Below are 22707 nucleotides of genomic sequence, written 5' to 3'. Positions count from 1 at the left end.
AGCTGAAGAATACAATGACTGAAATGAAGAATTCAATAGAGAACTTCTATGGCAGATTCAATCAAGTAGAAGAAAAACATCAGCAAACTCAAAGAAAAGTTATGTGAAATTATCCAGTTAAAGAAACAAAAAGTAAAAAATAATGGAAAAAGGGTAAAGAAATCCTATGGGACTTACGGGACATCATCCAAAGAATGAATATATGCAGTATTGGAGTCCCAAAAAGAGAAGAGAAAGAGAAAGGAACAGAAAACTTTTCATAGAAATAATGGCTGAAAACATCCCAAATCAGGAAGGAAAATGAACATCCACATTTATGGAACTCAAAAATCTCCAAATAGCTTGTTCCCAAAGAGGTCTAAACCAAGACATATTATTGTTAAATGTCAAAAGTCTAAGACAAAGGGAGTACTCTGAAAGCAGCAAGAGAAAAGCAACTTGTCACATACAAGTGATTCCCCATAAGAACAGCATCAGATTTTTCAGCAGAAGTCTTGCAGGCCAGGAGAGTAGGATGATATATTAAAACTACTAAAAGAAGAAAACTGCCAACCAAATGTGCCTTCCCCAGCCAATATCCTTTAAGAATAAAGAAAAGATAAAGACTTTCCCAGACAAATAAAAACTTGAGTTCATCACCACTTGACCTGCTTTGCAAGAAGTACTAAAGGAGTTTTTCAAGTTGAAACTACAAGATCCTAAACAACAACATGAAAGAATATGAAATATAAATCTCACTGTTAAAGATAAATATAAATACAAACACAGAATACTGTATACTGTAATGATGGCATGTATATCACTTTTAATACTAGCATATAAATTAAAAGACAAAGTACTAAGAATAACTATAACCACAGAAATTTGTTAATAGAAATACAATACAGGCATACCTAATTTCATTGCACTTCACTTTATTGTGCTTCATGGATACTGCATTTTTTACAAGACCTTATACCAGTAAAAAGAATATGACTTGCTAATGGCTCAGATGATGGCTAGCATTTTTTAGCAATAACTTAATTAAGGTATTTACATTTTTTAGACATAATGCTATGGCACACTTAATAGACTATAGTATAGTGTAAATATAACTTTTATATGCACTGGGAAACAAAAAAAAATCATGTGACTTGCTTTATTGCAATATTTGCTTTATTTCAGTGGTCTGAAACCAAACCAGCAATATCTCTGAGGTATGCCTATATAAAAAGAAGTAAAATATAACAATAATTACATAAAGGGAGGAGGGGTAAAGTGTAAAATTTTTGCATGGGAAATTGTGTTGTTTTTATCAGATTACAACGCACCACTATAACTAAAAAAAGTTGAAACAAATCCTATGATAACCACAAAAAAAGTACAATAGATACAGAAAAGATAAAGAGAAAAGAACCAAAGAATACCACTGCAAAAAAATCATCAAACCACAAAGAAAAGAGAAGAGAGAAACAGGAGAGATACAAACAGACAGAAACACGGAACAAATTGACAATAGTAACTGCTTATCTATCAATAATTACTTAAATGTAAGTGGACTAAACTTTCCAATCATAAGACGTATAGTGGCTGAATGGAGTAAAAGACAAGATCCAACTATAGGCCATCTACAAGAGATACATTTTTCTTTTGTCCTTAATTTTTTTTATTGAGGTAACATTGGTTTCTAATATTACATAAATTTTAGGTGTACATCATTATATTTTGGTTTCTGTGTAGATTACATCATGTTCACCACCCAAAGACTACCGTCCATCACCATACACATGTTCCTAGTCACCACTTTTGCCCACCTCTCTCCCTCCTTCCCCTCTGGTAACCACCAATCTAATCTCTGTATCTATGTGTTTGTTTGTTGTTGTTTTCATCTTCCATTTATGAGTGAGATCATATGGTATCTGACTTTCTCCTTCTGAAATGTTACTTAGCATAATACCCTCAAAGTCCATCCATGTTGTCACAAATGGCAAGATTTCATCATTTTTATGGCTTGGCAGTATTCCATTGTGAATATATACCACATCTTCTTTATCCATTCATCCCTTGATGGACACTTCTGTTGTTTACCAGTCTTGGCTATTGTGAATAACACCTCAATGAAGATAGGGGTGTATGTATCTTTATGCATTCGTGTTTTCATGTGCTTTGGACAAATACCCAGCAGTGGAATAGCTGGATTATATGGTAGTTTTATTCTTAATTTTTTGAGGAATCTCCATACTGTTTTCCACAGTGGCTGCACCAGTTTGCATTCTCACCAGCACTATATGAGAGTTGCCTTTTCTCCACATCCTCTCCAACACCTGTAATTTCTTGTCTTGTTAATTACTGCCATTCTGACAGGCATGAGGTAATATATCTCACTGTTGTTTTGATTTGCATTTCCCTGATAATTAGTGATGTTGAACATCTTTTCATGTGCCTGTTGGCCAGCTGTATAACTTCTTTGGAGAAATGTCTGTTCAGATTTTTTCCCTATTTTTTAATTGGGTTGTTAGTTTCTTTGTTGTTGAGATGTATGAGTTCTTTATATATTTTGGATATTAACGCCTTATCAGATACATGGTTTCCAAATATCTTCTCCCAATTGTTAGGTTGTCTTTTCATTTTGTTGATGGTTTCCTTTGCTGTGCAGAAGATTTTTAGTTTGATGTAGCCTCACTTGTTTATTTTTTAATTCTTTCCCTTGCCTGGTCAGACATGGTACTTGAAAGTATGCTGCTAAGACAGATGTTGAAGAGTATACTGCCTATGTTTTCTTCTAGAAGTTTTATGGTTTTAGGTCTTATATTCAAGTCTTTAATCCACTTTTAGTTAATTTTTGTGTATGGTGTAATCTAATGGTCTACTTTAATTCCCTTGCTTATAGCTGTCCATTTTTCCCAACACCATTTATTGAAAAGACCTTCATTTATCCATTGTACATTCTTGGCTCACTCGTTGAAAATTAGCTGTCCATAGATGTGTGGGTTTTTTTCTGGGCTCCATTGATCTGTGTGTCTGTTTTTGTGTCAGTATTATGCTGTTTTGATTACTATAGCTTTGTAGTGTATTTTGAAATCAGAGAACGTGATACCTCTAGCTTTGTTCTTTTTTCTCAGAACTGCTTTAGCTATTTGGGGTCTTTTGTTGTTCCATATAGACTTTAGGATTCTTTGTCCTCTTTCTGTGAAAAATGTCATTGAAACTTTGATAGGCATTACAGTGAACCTGTAGATTGCTTTAGGAAGTATGGACATTTTACCTGTTAATTCTTCTGATCCAAGAGCAAGGAATATCTTTCCATTTCTTTGTGTCTTCTTCAATTTCTTTCAACAACGTTTTATAGTTTTCAGTGTACAGGTCTTTCATCTCTTTGGTTAAATTTATTCCTAGGTATTTTATTCTTTTTGTTGCACTTGTAAATGGGATTATATTCTTAATTTATCTTTCTGCTGCTTCATTGTTAGTGTATAGAAATGCAACTTATTGTTGTATGTTGATTTTGTATCCTACAACTTTACCATATTTATTTATTATTTCTAAAAGTCTTCTCATGAATTCTTTAGGGTCTTCTATATATCAAATCACATCATCTGCAAATAGTGACAGTTTCACATCTTCTTTCCCAATTTGGATCCCTTTCTTTTCTTTTTCTTGCCTGATTGCTCTGGCTAGGACTTCCAATACTATGTTAAATAAGAGTAGTAAAGGTGGGAATCTTTGTCTGGTTCCTGTTCTTAGAGGGATAGCTTTCAGTTTTTCTCCAGAGATTGATGTTAGCTACAGGTATTTTATATATGGTCTTTATTATGTTGAAGTACTTTCCTTCTATACTCATTTTATTCAGAATCATTATCATAAATGGATGGTGTATCTTGCCAAATGCTTTCTCTGCATCTATTGAGAGGATCATGTAATTTTTATTCTTCGTTTTAATAATTTGGTGTATCACACTGATTGATTTGCAGACTTTGAACCATCCCTGCATCCCTGGAATAAATCCTTCTTGACCATGGTGTATGATTTTTTAATGTATTGTTGTATTTGATTTGCTAGTATTTTGTCGGAGATGTTTGCACTGATATTCATCAGTGATATTGGTCTGTAATTTTCCTTTTTTGTGTTGTCCTTGTCAGGTTTTGGTATCAGAGTAATGTTGGCCTCATAAAATGAGTTAGGATGTGTCATTCTGCAGAGGTCCCACCCACCCCACCTATGCAGGCCCAGAGGTAACCCTTGGGTTGCTGTTGGGAGGGGACCAGTCCCTGGGTGGGCTGCCTGGCCGGGCAAAGCTGGGTTAAATTGGTGCTCTAGTGGGTGCAGCAGACCCCTGCACTAACAGGCCAGGGGAAGTACTCCAATGGCATCTGCCAGCATCTGTGTCAGCCCGCCTGTACTAGGTCACAATATTTGCTGCCACCAATGTCTCAGTGCCTGGGGAGGTGGTCCCAGCCTGGGGAGGCCTCACCTCTTGCTGAGATGTGCCCAGAGCTATCAAATGAGTCTCTTTTCACCAAAGGACTGTGCACCTTTCTTTCTGGTGATTCTCAGTTGCTTTACAAAACAGGTGAATTTGTGCATGAGCCCTTTAAGAGCAGGCTTTTCTTTCCCTTATGTTCAATAGCTTTTCTGTGAGTATCTCCCATTGTTAACAGCCAGAAAAGCCAGATATTATGACACTCATCTCAGTTGCATTGAGTTCACAAGCTGCTAATTATGGCAAAGCTCTCCCACTCAGAACTCCTACTCCTCCTGGGAAAGCTTCATACCTTAATACTACTCCCGGCCATGAAGCACCACAGCTAGAATGTGGCTTTTTCCCCTCCAGAAAGGAATTTATGCCTCTTCAACCTCAGTCAGAACTGTCCCTTGCTGTGGGGGTCCTTTTTATCCAGTTTTCAGTTCTCTCTCTGGGCAGGATAATTGTTCCAAGGGTAGTTGTAAATTTGTTGTGTCCATGCGAGGAGGTGAGTTCAGAGTCCTCCTACACTGCCATCTTCCCACACAACCAAGAGATTCATTTTAGATTTAAGGACACACAAAGGCTGAAAATGAAGGTGTGAAGAAAGACATTCCATGCAAATGGTAACCAACAGAGAGAGCCACATAATGACATTTCAGTCAGTGATGGGCTGCATATGTGATGATGGTTCCATAAGATCATAATAGAGCTGAAAAATTCCTATCATCTACTGATGTTGTAGCCATTGTAACATCACATAGTGGAAGAAGAGGCAAGAGAAAAGGAAATTGCAGGAGAAGAAAACGAAGAAGACCCTCCCAAGAAAATTCACAGTGAAGGGTTTAACTGAAGCTTTTTCAGACCTCAAAAAGCCCCTTAAAGAGTTGAAAACATGGATCCCAAGACTGAAAGGTTTTCATTAATAGCAGGGAAGAATTGTCATGATGCATTATCTGCTTACAAATCTGCGCTGTAAAACAAAGTAAGCAAACCATCATAGATATATTTCTGAAGAGTGACACCTCCTCCAGAAGAACCTCAGGCAAGTTCTTTAAGAGGTATTCCCAAAGAAGGCATTGTTATCATAGGAGATGACAGCTCCATGCATGTTTTTGCTCCTGAAAATCTTAGGTGGGACAAGATGTTGAGGTGGAAGACAGTGATATTAATGATCCTGATCCTGTGTTGGCCTAAGCTAATATGTATGCTTCTGTCTTAGCTTTTAACGAAAACGTTTAAAAAGTAAAATAAAAATTTTAAAGTTTTAAAATAGTAAAAGACTTACAGAATAAGGATATAAAGAAAAAATATTTTTATACAGCTGTGCAACGTATGTGTATGTCAAGCTAAATGTTATTACTAAAGAGTCAAAAAGAAAAAAATTAAAAGTTTATAAAGTAAAAAAGTTACAGTAAGCTAAGGTTAATTTACCATTGAAGAAATAAACATATTTTTCATAAATTTAGTGTAGCCTAATTATAGTGTTTATAAAGTCTACAGTAGTGTACAGTGATGTCCTCGGCCTTCATATTCATTCACCACTCACTCACTGACTTACCCAGAGCAACCCCCAGTCCTACAAGCTCAATTCATAGTAAGTGCCCTATATAGGTGTATCATTTTTTATCTTTTATTCCATATTTTTACTGTACCTTTTCTATGTTTAGATACACAAATATTTACCATTGTGTTACAATGCCTACAGTATTTGACATAGTAACATGCTGTATAGGTTTGTAGCCTAGGAGCAATAGGCTATCTATATAAGATAGCCTAGGTGTGTAGTAGCCTGTATCATCTAGGTTTGTGTAAGTATACTCCATGATGTTTGCACAGCAACAAAACTACCTAACAATGAATTTCTCAGAATTTATCCCTGTCATTAAGCAATGCATCACTGTAGCTATATTTATATCAGACAAAATAGACTTTAAGTCAAAAACTATCACAAGACAAAGAAAATCATTATATAATGATAAAAGCATCAATTCATCAGGAAGATATAACAATTATAAATATATATGCACCCTACATCAAAACATCTAAACATATAAAGCAAACATTGGCAAATCTAAAGGGAGAAATAAACAGCAATACAATAATAGTAGGAGACCTCCATACCCCACTCTCTATAATGGATAGATAATCCAGACTCAAAATCAAAAAGGAAACAGACTTGAAAAATCTACACACCAAATGAACCCAACAAACATGCAGAACATTCCATTCAACAGCAGCAGAATATTCATTCTTCTCATGTGCACATGAAACATTCTCCAGGATGGATCACATGCTAGGTCACAAAACAAGTCTTAAAAAACCTAAGAAAACTGAAATCATTCTAAGTATCTTTTCTGATCATAAAGGAATGAAACTAGAAATAAAGAAAGAAAATGGGAAAACTCAAAAATATAGGGAAACAACACCTTCTTAAACAACTATTGAATCAAAGAAGAAATCAAAAAGAAAATTAGAAAATATCTAAGACAAGCAAAAGCAAAAACACAGCATATCAAAACTTATGGGGCGCAACAAAAGCACTGCTACAAGGGATGTTTATAGTGATCAACACCAGCCCTGAAAAAGAAAAAGTTCTCAAATAACCTAAATTTACACCACAAATAACTAGAAAAAGAATAAACTAGACACAAACTTAGCAGAAGGAAGGAAAAAGTAAAGACAGAGCAGAAATACATCAAACAGAGAGCAGAAAAACAATTTTAAAAATTGATGAAACTAAGAATTGGTTTTTTGAAAAGGTAAATAAATTTAAAAAAACTTAGCTAAACTAAGAAAAAAAGAGAGAAGATTCAAATAAATAAAATAAAAAATGAAAGAGGAGACAATGCAACTGATGCCACAGAAATAAAAAAGATCATAAAGGACTATTATGAAGGATTATACACCAACAAATTGGATGACCTTCAAGAAATGGAGAAATTCCTAGAAAGATACATCCTATCAAGACTGAATCGATAAGAAATAGAAAGCCTGAACAGACCAATAACAAAGAAGGAGGCTGAAGGAATGAAAAAAAAAAGACCAACAAAAGCCAGATGACCTCATGGGCAAATTCCACCAAATATCTGAAGAAGAATTAATATCAAATTTGTCTTAAACTCTTCCAAACAATAGATGCAGAACACTTCCCAACTCATTCTATGATGTCAGCATTGCTCTGATACCAAAGCCAGAAAAAAACAGCACAAGAAAACAAGACTACAGGCCAATATCCTTAATAAACATGCATGCAAAAATACTCAACAAAATATGGTCAAACTGAGTACAACAGCACATTAAAAGATAAATTCCCCATGACCAAGTGGGATTTAGCCCTGGGAGGCAAGGGTGGTTCAACATACACAAATCAACCAAGGTAATATATCACTTTAACAGAATTAAGTATAAAAATCACATGATTATCTCAATAGATGCAGAAAAAGCATTTAATAGAATTCAACATTGTTTCACAATAAAAACTCTCCTTGATACAATAAAGACCATTACTGAAAAGCCCACAGCTAACATTATATTCAATGGTGAAAAGCTGAAAGATTTCCCTCTAAGATCCTAAACAAGGCAAAGATGCCCATTCTTGCCTCTCCTATTCAACATAGTACTAGAAGTCTTAGCTAGAGCAATTAAGCAAGAAAAAGAAAAAAATGTATCCAAATCAGAAGGGAAGAAGTAAAACTATCACTGTTTGCAGATGACATGATCTCCTATGTAGAAAACCCTAAAGACTCCACCAAAAAAACTGTTAGAACTAATAAGCAAATTCAGCAAAGTCTCAGGATACAAAATCAACATACAAAAATCAGTTGTATTTCTACACATTAAAAACAACCTATCCAAAAAAGAAATTAAAAAAACAATTCCATTTACAATAGCATCAAAAAGAATAAAGTACTTAGGAATAAACTTAACCAAGGAGGTGAAAGACTTGTAAACTGAAAACTGTAAAACATTGATGAACAAAATTTTTAAAGGCACAAATAAATAGAAGTCGATCCTGTGTTCACAGTTAGAAGAATTAATATTGTTAAAATGTCCATACTTTCCAAAGTGATCTACAGATTCAATACAACTCTACCAAAATCCCAATGGTATTTTTTATAAAAATAGAAAAAACGATCCTAAAATTCATTTGGAACCAAAGACAACCTGAATAGTCAAAGTAATTTTGAGCAAAAAGAACAAAGCTGGAGACATCACATTTCCTGATTTCAAATTACATAACAAATCTACAGGAATCAAAACAGTATAGTGTTGGCATAAAAACAGACATAGATCAATGAAACAAAATAGAGAACCAGACATAAAGCCACATATATAAATTTCAAATAATCTTCAATGAGGATTCCAAGAATACACAGTGGGGAAAAAATAGTCTCTTAAGTAAATGGTGTTGGTGAAATTGGATATCCACATGCAAAAGAATTAAATTGGACACTTATCTTACACTACACACAAACATCAATTCAAAATGGATTAAAAGACTTAAATATAAAACCTGAGACAATAAAACTCTCAGGTGAAAACAGGGAAAAAGCTTCTAGCATTCTGCTGGGCAATGAATTTTTGGATATAACACCAAAAGCACAGGAAACAAAAGCAAAAATAGACATATGGGATTGCATTAAACTAAAAAGCTTCTGAGCAGCAAAGGAAACAATTAACAAAGTGAAATGGCAACCTAAAGAATGGGAGAAAATACATGCAGACTATATATATATAATAATGGGTTAATATCCAAAATATATAAGGAACTCCTACAACTCAATAGCAAAAAAACAAATAATCCAATTTAAAAATGAGCAAAGAAACCAAAGAAACATTTCTCCAGAGAAGACATACAAATGGCCAACAGGTATATGAAAAAGTGCTCAACATCATTAACCATCAGGGAATTGCAAATCAAAGCAACAATGAGATATCACCACACACTTATTAGGATAGCTATCATCAAATAAACAAAGGATAAGTTTTGGCAAGGTTGTGGAGAAAAGGGAACCCTTATACACTATGGGTGGGAATGTAAATTGGTGTAGCCACTATGGAAAACAATATAGAGGTTCCTCAAAGAATAAAAAATGGAATTACCATTTCATCCAGCAATCCTACTTCTGAGTATATACCCAAAGGAATTGAAACCTGGATCTTGAAGAGATTTCTGCATTCCCATGTTCATTACAGCATTATTTACAACAGCCAACAAATGGAAACAACCTAAATATCTATCGACAGATGAAGGAATACACAGAATCTGATATATACAGACAATGGAGTATTATTCAGCTTTTAAAAAGAAGAAAATCCTGCCATTTGTGAAAACATGGATGGGACTTGGAGGGCATTATGCTAAGTGAAATAAGCGGGACACAGAAAGACAAATACTGTATGAGCTCCCTTATATGTGGACTCTAAAGTAGTCAAACACCTAGAACTAGAGACTAAAATGGTGGTTTCCAGGGACTCGGGGGAGAAGGAAATAGGGAAGTGTCAGTCAAAGAGTACAAAGTTTCAGTTATACAAAATTAGCAAGTTATGGATATCTACTGTACGACATAGGGCCTATGATTAACAATATTATATACTTAAAGTTTTGCTGAGTGGATTAGATCTTATGTTAAGTGCTTTTTACCACAAAAGGATAAAAAAGAAAAACCAAAGGGGACAGGAGGAACTTTTGGAGGTTACAGATAAATTTATGGTATTGATGATGACTGTTTTATGGGTATATACTTATCTCAAAACACATCAAGTTGTAAAAATTAAATATCTACAGCGTTTTGTATGTCAATCATACTTCAATAAAGCAGTAAAAAAATTCTTAAAATGATCTGCAAAGTTGCCCAAGACCTAGATCCTATATAACTCTTCAGACTCATCTTTCACTAACTTTTACCCCTCCCCACTGCTCTGCATCCTGTGTTCCAGCAAAACTGAACTTCCTTTAATTCTTAGAACATTCTCATTTCTCTATCTCTCTCTTGTGATGAAGCTCTTTTCATCCCCAAATCGAAGTGCTTGGACTCCTGTCGGTGTACTCTATCATAATTCATGTTTGTTGGGGGTTTTGGGGGATTCTTTTTTTTTTGCTTTTGGTGATAGACCAAGTAATAATTATTATAATTCTATTGCTGAAAAGAGTCACATCTTGATTGGAGTCAAAGCTGAAAATCTGTTTCCAATTTCACACTGACATACCAATTCTGTGTTACACCATTTGACACTCTCATGGATAGAAAAAATTCAGATCATAAATATTTACTAATGTATAAATGAGGAAATATAGGATACACTACGCTTGCAAAACTAGAAGCTAAAATGATTTTATCACGCTGTTCAGTGGCAAGATAATCCCAGAGGATTCAAGAAACTTAAATTGTAATATACTAGTAAGAATTCTTGACTTCTGATTACAAATATTTCTGACAAAAATGTTATAAAGGTTATACTCTACATAGGAAACAATCTAAATGTCTTATGAATATAAAAATAAATAAGTGGTGATAAATACTCAGGCTTTGAAATACCAGTATGATTAGATAGTTGGAATACCAGGATGGTTAGATAATTGGGTAACTCTTCAAGACATTTAAATGAACATAGATAAGTGTGTCATTGAAGAAACAGCTAGTTTGTTTCCTTCTTTTGAGGAAACAAGACCGCAATTTGTGTGACTTACTAATTAGAAGATACAAATATCTAAATTTATAAAATAAACAAAATGACAAAGAGAGGAGGAGTTTTTTTCATGTTACCAAGAGATTATTCTTTATTAAAGCAGTCTTCACAAGATTCCCTGAAAGACTTTTTTCAAATATTAAAAAAATTCATAAAGTTAAATGTGCAATGAAAGATGGACTCTAATTGAGGGAAGAAGTAGCAAATGAATTTTTTAAAGTGTCATTATAAATTTCCTTAAACTTCTTTTAGAAAAAAACGTTATCCTATTTAAAAAGAAAAACTTTTTAATAGATTGTTTACAACTTCAACAAGGTAGTAATGAAAAATAAATTTTAATGGTCCCTTTGAAACTTAATTGCCTATACTGAATAGTTATCAGTATTTCATTATTATTCCTGAGGGATGGGAAGAAAGGGGGAGAGAAGAAAGGAAAAGTATCAGAAGATTTACCACATTTAAACTCAAAGTAATGAGGAGAAAGTCATCAATGAACTTCTTTCACATGACATGTTTTCTGCTAAAGTCTTCCACTTGTTTTTAGCTATTTCTGCAGAAACTACTCACTCTCTACAGCATGTCACATTGTATATACCTTAGCAAAAGGACCATAGTTATTCCTACAGCACTTTTCTGCAATTTCACATTCAATATCCATAAGGCCATGAAGAAACTTTTGATAAGAAACTTTTGATTCACATGATAATCACCTATATATCTAGTAACATTGCTGTCCATAACAACTAAGTTACTTAATTATTAACATTTCTCAGGACCTATTCTGATATGGAACTTTAATGAGAACCAAGAGATTGAAGTTCAACCCAAAGAAATTAAACTATAACCTAGACAAAAGAAGGAACTCTTTCTTCTATTTTACTCATATTCTTACACAGATGTGGAATAAAAAAATGACTAAATTATGAGACATTATTGATTAGAGACTATCTAAATTAATAGTAGTTACATTGTAATAATGGTTGAGTTGATAATAGGATATGCATTAATATGTATGTGCAATGTATAGTATTGGTTTTTAAAGAATAAATTAAGACTTTGGATGATTAGGGCTATTGAATATAAATTTCATGCATCAAGTCTAAAAGGTTTAATATTCAAAAGATTTTGAATGATACAATAAATTGATGGCTCAGTGTTAGGGAGGGGGGATGACAAAAAATTATTGAAGTAAACTATCAAGACTATATTTAAATGATAAACATTCATCATATTAATAATTGTTAAAAATGAAATTCTGTCTTCATGGCAAATAGTCATCAATCAAAACAAAGTCCACTGTATTAGATGAGATTAAAACTCAGGAACATAAGGCAAAAGCAAATTGTAGAAAAGAATGGAGACAAACAACAAAATAATCATCTAAAGACAGTACACAAAATTTTAAGAAAGTTCTTATTCTATGTGTTTTCCAGGGTCAGCTTAAGGAGGGAATTTGATTGGTTTGTCTAACCAGCTATATTAAGCATGATGATGAAATCATAATAAATTCTAAGTATAATGATGCAAGGGGATACTGTGTGCAGAATTACATTACCTTTCAATAAATATATTGTAAATTGTTAGTATTTTTCATTAATATCCACTCTCTGCTCTCAAAATATAAAATACAGAACTTTTGGGGCCAGCCCTGTGACCAAGTGTTTAAGTCCACGTGTTCCGCTTTGGCAGTGCAGGGTTTCACTGGTTTGCATCCTGGGTGCAGACCTAGCACCACTCATCAAGCCATGCTGAAGTGGCATCCCAGATAGCAGAGCCAGAAAGACCTACAACTAGAATATACAACTATGTACTGGGGGGCTTTGGGGAGAAGAAGAAGAAGAAAAAAGAAGATTGGCAATAGATGTTAGCTTAGGTGCCAATCTTTATTAAAAAAAAAATAGAGTTTTCTTTGATTTTCCTTTTATAAGATAAAGAGCATAATGACAAACCCTAGACTATGGTTCTATGTATAGCTGATACAGAAGACCTCTTCTTGCTTTTTCTTTTGTGTGTCATACAGTCTACACTTTATTTTATGATTTGGCAGTAACACTTACATTTCACACTTTAAAACATAAAGAATTTTTAATCAATATTAAATAAATGAGCAGTAATATTTATAATAATGCAAAATATGTTAGCAAACCTAGTGCCAATAACGAAACATGGAAGTTGGTCTAAAAAGAAGTCATACATTTTATACAAAGAGCATTTAATATAGTTTTTAAAAAAGGATGCATAGTCTGCTTTTAATAATAAACAATCTTATTATATTTTAAGAGTATTTAGTTTTGTTACATGCATCAAAGAATAAAATAGAAATGGCATCAAGAAAATAGAAATTCAGATAATAATGGAATCATATCTTCAAATTACTGAAGCAAAATAACTATAAACTGTAAACCAGCTAAATTATCTTTCAAGACTGAAGATAAATAACTTTTCATACAGAGACTAAAAGATTTTTTATCATTCACAGAACCTATTCAATGAACTATTAAAGAATGTACATAAGGAAGAAGAAAAGTCAACATAAATGGAAAGAGTGTAATGAAAAAGAAAAGTAATAGTTAACAAAGAATAAACATGAATAAATTTATAAAACTATTGCCTTTATTTAAAAAATAAGGCAATAAATTTGGTAATTCAAAAACATGGTGGTGGAAATAAAATTCTAGAACCAAAAATCTAGAAGACGATAAGAGAGGTTGGCAATCACAGGTAACTGTTCTAAGATCCTTGCATTGTTCAGGAAAACTACAATATCTTGGCTAGGTTCAGATTTTGCTATGTTAAGAAAGCATCTTTTAAAAATAAGGGTTAATACGGAAACAACAGAAATAGAAATAAAATTTTCAAAACATTCAAGGAAATAAAGAAAACTTCATCAATGTAAGTCAGGAAAGGTAGAAAAAAGGCAGCAAATAAAAGAGCACAGTAGAAGGGCTGACCCCCTGGTCAAGTGGTTAAGTTCGCACACTCCACTGCAGGCGGCTCAGTGTTTCGTTGGTTCGGATGCTGGGCACGGACATGGCACTGCTCGTCAGGCCACACTGAGGCGGCGTCCCACATGCCACAACTAGAAGGACCCACAACAAAGAATATACAACTATGTACCAGGGGGCATTGGGGAGAAAAAAAAAAAATCTTGAAAAAAAAAAAAAAGAGCACAGTAGATAGAAAAGACTAAGAAAAATAACATTAAAGAAATATATTCAAATACATTAATATCCATCATAATAGATGTAATTATATCAAACATACCAGTTAGAAGACAAAAATTCTCAGATTGGATTCTCTTTAATTCAGGTGTATTTTATTTATTTAAAAAAATCTAAAACTTGACAAAAGGAGGTCGAAAGCAATGGGGTAAAAAAAAAAGCCATACCATGGTATATACACAATGGAATACTACTCAGACATAAAAAAGAATAAAATCATCCCATTCACAACGACATGGATGAACCTTGAGGGAATTATGTTAAGTGAAATAAGCCAGATAGAGAAGGACAATCTCTGTATGACTCCACTCATATCTATATCTGAAATGGTGGGTGACTTTCATTTTCTCCATTGGGGTTTTCTGAATTTCCCAAATTTTCTACAATGAATACATATTATTTCTATAGTCAGGGTAAAAATTAATTCAAAGAAGAGAGAAAAATTGCTGTTTAATAAGTAAGGTACAGTTTAGGTGTTTGAGACGTTACCTCTAATGCATCTTAGTCGCCATCTTCAGCAAGATTTAAAGATTCAACTTTAAATCACTTATGGGATTACAGAGTCTCTTAGAGGAAAATAAGGGAATATTTAAATTGGCTACCAGAGCCACTGGCGTGCCCTCTGGAAACATTCAGGGCTCAGAGGTTAGAGAGTACTTACGTGGCAGATTGACTTACTATGGACAGATTCAAGCATGAATTTCCATCGGGGATGAAAGCTTCATTTTTGTCTGCTCCCATCACCAATACCAGCAGTCCTCTGGAACTGGGGGATACTTGCCTGCAGGTTCTAACAGCATGACTATAACTCAAAGAGAAGACAGTTAAGATTCAAACTAATCAAAGGAGGAAGAGCTGCAGCAACTTACATATGTAGACAGAACAAGTTAGTGAAACATGGGAGAAAAGGAATGCTGAATAGAGACATCCATGCTTCTGTGTAAAATGGCTTCTTGTTTTGAAGACTGCAGTCCCAATAAACCATGATCTATTGTAAGTGGAGAATTTGAGGATCCTACACTGATGCTTAAATCAGGTAGACAAGAGCAGAGTTGGGAAGAGTTATTTTCAGAAAGGAGGGAAGATAATGGGAACTAGGAGTTCTGAATAATTTATTGTATTTGAAAAAATTTGAATAAAACTGAAAAAATCATGAGAAATAAGGAATTGTTGGGTGGAGTAAATACCTTGAATATTGATGAACATCACTTTACATTAGTTGTTTCTCTTTACCATGGAAAATGGAGAAATGGCAGCCCAGGAGTTCAGACTAAGCTAACATCTATTGTGCTCTCCCTCTATACCAAGATCTTTCAGGTATTGTTATGTCAATCCTCACAACAATCCTACAAAGTAAGTACTGTTACTTCATTTTACATCATGCTCATGTTAAGTGTCTTGCCCAAGGTTTGTACAGCTAAAAGCCACAGAGGCAAGGCTGAACTCTAGGTCCTCTGACTCCAAGACAACTGTTCTTTCAATTAAAAAACAGTACTTGTCCATAAAAGTACCTTACTAGCAAAAAGAACAAAGGAGTAAGAGGACTGGAGCATGGTAGGCTTCCATGGTACAGCCCTAGAAATTAGAATATGCAAGATAGCATGTTCTCATCAATCCCAGAAGTGAGCCTTTTGCTCAGATAGAGGCTCCTACAAGATAAGAGCTTAAAGCTCGGGTGTGTTCCCAGCAACAAAGAACTGCACGTGGTACCTACACAGCAATGTTAGTGAAAAAACTCAGAATAATTCTCAAGACCATGTGGAAAAAGGAGAAGAGGATGTAATTCTAACTCACTCAGCATTGCTTATTATCAATTCCTTTTAGGGCTTCTAGAGGGTCACTTACTTGGACAAGCATTCAGGAGCTCCTGCCAGAGATCTGTCATATTGTGAAGAACAAAGGTGCTTTATAAACAGTAGGAAAAACTGAATGAAACAGGATATAGGATGCAGTACTTAGTGCTGAAAGTTTCCTCTTGAGGAAATCTTCCATGGTGAGTGTGCCATTCCCTGCTTAAAAAAGTTCGTTGGGTTAAAATCAGGGAGTCTGGGTGAGTACATACGCTTTATAAACTACTCCTGTTGGTAAACATGAGGAGAAGGGTGAAGGCTTCACAATCCATAGTTCTCAAGCAGAGTTTGCTTTCCTCCCACAGATGATGCCCAATGGTGAGGATTAGTCTAAGGATCGAGCCTTTGGAGAGACACGAACAAAACCTGGAGAACCAGGAAACTGAAATTTGACTCTTCATGGCAGAAAGCACAAAGCATAGGTAACAGAAGCTCCTGATGTTTGCCCATGCTCCCTCCTGCCCACCAAGTATCTCTTCTCGTTTTCTTGTGTGATACCGTTGGATACTTTATAGTGCATCCTATCTGCACTAAGCTTGATCATATTAAAAACGGTCAGTTCTAGGGGCTGGCCCCGTGGCCGAGTGGTTAAGTTCGCGCGCTCCGCTGCAGGCGGCCCAGTGTTTCGTTAGTTCAAATCCTGGGCACGGACATGGCATTGCTCATCAGACCACGCTGAGGCAGTGTCCCACATGCCACAACTAGAAGAACCCACAACGAAGAATACACAACTATGTACCGGGGAGCTTTGGGGAGAAAAAGGAAAAAAATAAAATCTTTAAAAAAAAAAAACAAAAAAAAAACGGTCGGTTCTAGAATCCTTTTGCAATAACTGATGCTGTGTCAGTATGTCTGCTGATGGTGAATATATATGTGAAATTGATTGTCTGAACTCAGAACACTAAATGGCATTAAATCAGTCTATGTAATATAAAGCAATGTAAAGCCCCTCTCCAATTTACTGTCCATTCACTGTTTTTCTTCCTACTTGAGTTTTAGAGAAAATTGAAGCCAAAGTTCTGGACATCCTTGCCACCATTCCCTTCCAAGGAAAGTTTGAAAATATTATTTCTGATATTTATAATCATAAAATATAGATTAATTAAGAATTACTTGGAAAAATACCAAGATTATAAAGAAAATTATTAATGCCCCAAATCCCATATTCCAAAGAAAGACATAGTTAACATTTTGGAGTAGTTTCTTCAGGCATGGATACATATACAAAACTGCAATCATTTATATTATTAGGAAACTTCCTTTTTTCATGTAATATTATATCATGAGTATTGTCTCTTGTCATTAACTCTTCTCCAAGACTACAATTTGCATTGGTGATATTACATGTGACATTATGCCCTCACATGTGTATACCATAACCATTAGATGCCAGAATGTCAGCATCCTAGAGGAAAAACTTAAGCATGTTAAAACATGATTGAACTTGAAATGTGATATTACATGTAGAGTCATTTATTTTTGCTTTTGTATCCCATCACTGCAGCTTTCAAGGAAAAGACACTAAATAAGAATGCACATTTGAATGACTTTTAAGAAAATATCTACACCGTCTCACCATTTGGAAGTATGTAGACCAATAGCTAGAGAGAGAGAATCTTTATCATCTTAATGATTTATCCTCATAGGTCTAGATCACTAAGAGGTTTTATCAAGGATGAATGTTGTGTTCTATCATTGCTTTTGGGCATCTAGGTAGATGATATTTATTTTATTTTTGTTACCTGTTTGTTTCATATATTATATTTATAGATTTTGAAGCATTAATTTGGAATTCCATGATTAATAAAAATAAATAACATAATTTTAGTATGCAGTTTGGATGGACTTTCTGTTCTTTACATATGTGTTCATAAATGGGATTGATCATAGTTTTATTCTCTCTTTAGCAGTTTTGGGTAAAAAGGCAATTTTAGTTTGATAAAATAATTTGCAGTGTTCCATAACTTTTTCACATTGGAACATGTTGTATAGTACATAAACTGTTTCTTATTAGTATAAAATAACTATCATAAGCATTCTGCATCCAGTGTCCATTTTGAAAGTCTAGTATTCACATACATATCGCAGTACATAAGGCATAGTATATGTTGAATAAATGAGTAAATGAAGGATGCTAGGAGAGCAGAAAGCATAGGGTTCTGTGACAGCACACAGCAGGGGCATCCTACTTGGACCAAGAGGTAAGAAAGCTTTCCTAGAAAAGATAATATCTAAGTTAGAAGAAGTCCTTCCAGCTTAAGAAAACAACAGGTACAAAGGCATAAAGATTAAAGAGTGTATTATTTGGAGGATACTAAGAGAAATTCAGCATGGCCATTTCAGAGCATTGAGGTTATCAGTAGTGGCTTCAGAATAACAGAGAAAATAAAGCATTGGAAAATTACAAAAGTTAGGAAGAAAGGTGGTACTAAATGACATATCAAAGGAGGGCAGATTCCAGATCCTGACTCCCAGACTCTTAACTGGACAGATGTCCCTCATCTATCCACTTAAAAGTAGCGATCAGATTATTTCTTGGATCAGAAAATGTTCATTTTCTATCAGTTACAGTCCCAAACTTCAATCCTCTTGCCCTAAAATTAAAAAAAACAAAGCAATTTTTTCCCTATAAGTTTGTCAAGCAGACTTAAAAGTTATAATTTATAATATTTATGAATATATACTTAATATTGTCATGTTGAATTATATATTTTATTTTATTGTATTGCACTATATTATGTATGTTAGATGATATGTTGGAACCACCTACTATGCCTGTCACTATATAGATGTTATCTAATTTAATTCTCACAACAAACTGATAAAGAATTATAGTTTTCCCCCCATTTTACTAGCTGAGACTAGTAGCTGAGGTAGCTGAGACTCAAAAAACTTAAGAAACTTAAAATAGTCTTACTGAGGATAAGCAGCATAGTGCAGAATCTATGTATTTTAATTTAGATCTAGCTTTATTAGAATGCAGTCATTTCAAAATATTCATCAATAAAGTGATTCTTATGTATGCACATTTGAATATAGTTTGTCCCTAGATTTTATTTAATTAGAAGCTTGGAATTCTCCAGCACAATTCCTAGCCTCTGTTGCTGTGTGAGCCTCAGCAGTATTGACCTCTCAGTGCTGTTTCATCATTAATAAAATAGAATATCCCTGTGCTTGCTGATTCTAGGGGCTGTTCTAAGAATAAAACAAAATAGGGGAAGTGAAAATGACTTGATAAATATATACCAAAATTCAAATCTCCCTGAGTCATGTCCTTTTCTAAAACCTGCAGGTGACACGGATACATAGAGATGGGGAATTATTCAGCTGTGACCGAATTCTTTCTGGTGGGACTTTCCCAGTACCCAGAGGTCCAGTTTTTTCTGTTTGCGCTCTGCCTCATTATGTACGTGATAATCCTCCTGGGAAATAGCCTCCTCCTCATCATCAGCATCCTAGATTCTCGCCTCCACACCCCTATGTACTTCTTTCTTGGGAATCTCTCACTCTTGGACATCTGTTATACATCATCGTCCATTCCTCCAATGCTCATCATATTTCAATCTGGGAGAAAATCCATCTCCTTCATGGGCTGTGCCCTGCAGATGGTTGTCTCCCTTGGGTTGGGCTCCACTGAGTGTGTCCTCCTGGCTGTGATGGCCTATGATCGGTACGTGGCCATCTGCAACCCACTGAGATACCCCATCATCATGAACAGGGTGCTATATGTGCACATGGCTACATGGTCTTGGATCATAGGCTGTCTGAACTCCTTAGTGCAAACAGTTCTGACAATGGTGTTGCCTTTCTGTGGGAATAATGTCATAGACCATCTTACCTGTGAGATCTTGGCTCTTCTTAAACTCATATGTTCAGATATCTCCATGAATGTGCTTATCATGACAGTGGCAAGTATTGTTTTATTGGTGATTCCTCTGTTGTTAATTTTCATCTCATATGTTTTCATTCTCTCTTCCATCGTGAGAATTAATTCTGTTGAAGGGAGAAAAAAAGCCTTTTCTACCTGTTCAGCCCACCTGACTGTGGTCATCTTATTCTATGGTTCAGCCCTTTTTATGTACATGAAGCCCAACTCAAAGGACACAAAAGCATCTGACGAAATCACTGGGCTGTCTTATGGAGTGGTAACCCCGATGTTGAACCCCATCATCTATAGCCTGAGGAATAAAGAGGTGAAAGAAGCTGTGAAGAAAGTCATGAGTAGACACTTGCATCTATGAAAATATGAAAGGACTTGAGGTGTGTGATATCCTCAATGTGAGACCAGATCAGATCTTTTGTATTCACAGATGAAGTCATGGAAGCCAAGAGTCAAGGGGAGTTTCTCCCTTCCTTTTCTCTTCCTGGTCTCCTTTCTCAGTCACTTTGAATTGGACATCTACTGTTTTGTCGTCCAGCATCCCTGCCTCTGATAAAAGAAAGCATTTTTTCTTTTGACAATAAACAGTCCCTCCCTCTGAGTCCATGTGGTGCTGTACAGGGTTGTTTCTACCCTCTAGAAATAGTGGCATGCACAGAACAAATGCTTAGGCAATAAAAGAAGCAAATCCCTCTAGTCACAGTGATTCATTCAGCATAGCAAGTGAGTCCTGCCAGGCTAACCAAACTCAATCCAAGAATGTTGTCTCAGTATGAGAAAAGAGGCATTCTTTCTGATATAGGGTTGCTAAACTAGTAAAAGGTGAGCCTGGAGCTAATCTTTGCCAACACATTGGAGAGAGCCTAACTGAGAGGCAAAGGGGTGTCGAGAGAAGGAGGGAGAGTGTATCTGATCCTGTTATTTTAACCCCTTTATCCAGCTGTGTCTAAAGTCAGATTCACAATTCTTCTTTCTAGTTTTATGAGTCAATAAATTACCTTTGTATAAAAAACTAATTTTGAGTTAGATTTTTATCACATAATCATATAGTCCTAACTAAAGTATTCCTTTGTGCCCCCTCTCTCCTCTCATATTTTTAAGGCAAAAAAAAGAAAAGAAGAGGATATATTACCTAAGTGACCCCAAGTTCTCCAGCCTTCAGGGGCTCTCCTTTCCTTTAGTAACTAATAATCTAATTTCTATTCTGCCTACCTGCAGGCACTCCAGTTACCTCCCCAATAATTTCCAAGGAGCATTTACATTTTCCTAGTTTCTGGTTTTCACTTTTTCTCCACACTATTGTTCTAAAGTTTTCCATCATTCCTCTCTGGTAATCTTGTATGCTTCCATGTTGTTCAAGCTCTCAACAGGACATTTTGCCCACAAAGAATAGACATAAGTCTCTTAAATATCCATATCAAAAGGCCACTATGCTTAACATCTTTACTTAGGCTTGAAAGAAAAATAAAGGGACTGTGATCAGTAAGAAAAAGAAATCATTATAAAATATCACTGCTTTTGCTATCTATTAGTCATCCCCCTTCACACGGGCCCTCTTTAGTCCATTTTCCTCTTTAGCTCCTGTCCTGCTATCAGATTGATAGTGTCTATTCATTTCCTTCTTCCATGAGAATCAGCATTTCTCCCAATAAAAAGGAGTGGATACCCAACTCAAAGCACCCCTCAACATGGTCCTTCTCAAAATGGAGAGCAAGTTTACCCCCAAAACAGATCACAGCTTCTACTCTTAGGGCTACAGGAAAGAAATTCAGGATGTTTTAAAAGAACCGTGCTTCCTCACCAGGAATGATTTAGAAATACTGAAGTCCAATCTACAAGCACCTTGAGAAATGTGTTCTGTTTGTGAAAATATATCAAGCTGTACACTTAGGATCTGTGCACTTTCAATAAAAAGCCAAAGAAGAAAGAAAGAACCCAACCCATTATCTGCTTTCCATTATGAGTATTGAAGTATTATTACAACCCTTATAAAACTGGGGTCCATAAGGTTCATTCTTAACAAGGAAAGAGAGTCCAGCAATCAAAATTGTTTCTAATGTCTTCTATTTGAATTTCTTAAAAACTCCAATACCACAGCAATACTTGTAAAACTTCCATTTGCATTACAGGCCACACTGCTCTGGAGCACTTCTTTCCACCATTTCCCAGTACTCAGTGTTCCTACAGTTTTCACCCTCTTTCCCCATCTCATCCTTCCTTGATCACAATAGCCTCCTTCAAATAAAATAGAGTCTGTCCGCCTAGGGCAAGGGGAGTGGAGAAAGATGGGTTTTGAAAGAAGTGAGAAATTGGGGTCTAAATTATGGGAAAAGAGCTGTTAAAATTCCCAAGTTAAGAATTTTTGTCCTACTACATTATTTGTCAATGCAAATGTCACCTCTTCTTTTCTTCACATTTCACAAATGTCACCTTTTCACCACCTTATTAGCTCCTCTAGGAAGAAATTATTTCTTCATCTTCCATTCTTCCATTGATTTTTTAAATGTGCCTCTATTAAACTTTTTGTTATATTCTATTTTACTTATTCAATGTGGCGTAATTCAAAAATAAACAAAAAGAACTTTTGCAAATTCTAATTCTCCAATTTACTTGGATTATAAG

General features: G+C 35.0%; 1 protein-coding gene across 1 annotated transcript; it reads left to right on the top strand.

The window, feature by feature from the left end:
- The first annotated feature begins 19384 nt into the window (after nt 1-19384).
- LOC106830508 (olfactory receptor 13D1) lies at nt 19385-20588 on the top strand. Its single transcript, XM_070519103.1, has one exon. The coding sequence runs from the start codon at nt 19517-19519 to the stop codon at nt 20444-20446; it is 930 nt and encodes a 309-aa protein (XP_070375204.1). The 5' UTR covers nt 19385-19516; the 3' UTR covers nt 20447-20588.
- Nucleotides 20589-22707: the final 2119 nt, after the last annotated feature.

Source organism: Equus asinus, chromosome 10 (assembly GCF_041296235.1).
Source record: "Equus asinus isolate D_3611 breed Donkey chromosome 10, EquAss-T2T_v2, whole genome shotgun sequence".
In the NCBI taxonomy this organism is placed as follows: domain Eukaryota; kingdom Metazoa; phylum Chordata; class Mammalia; order Perissodactyla; family Equidae; genus Equus; species Equus asinus.
This window is presented reverse-complemented; position numbering and strand designations above follow the sequence as displayed.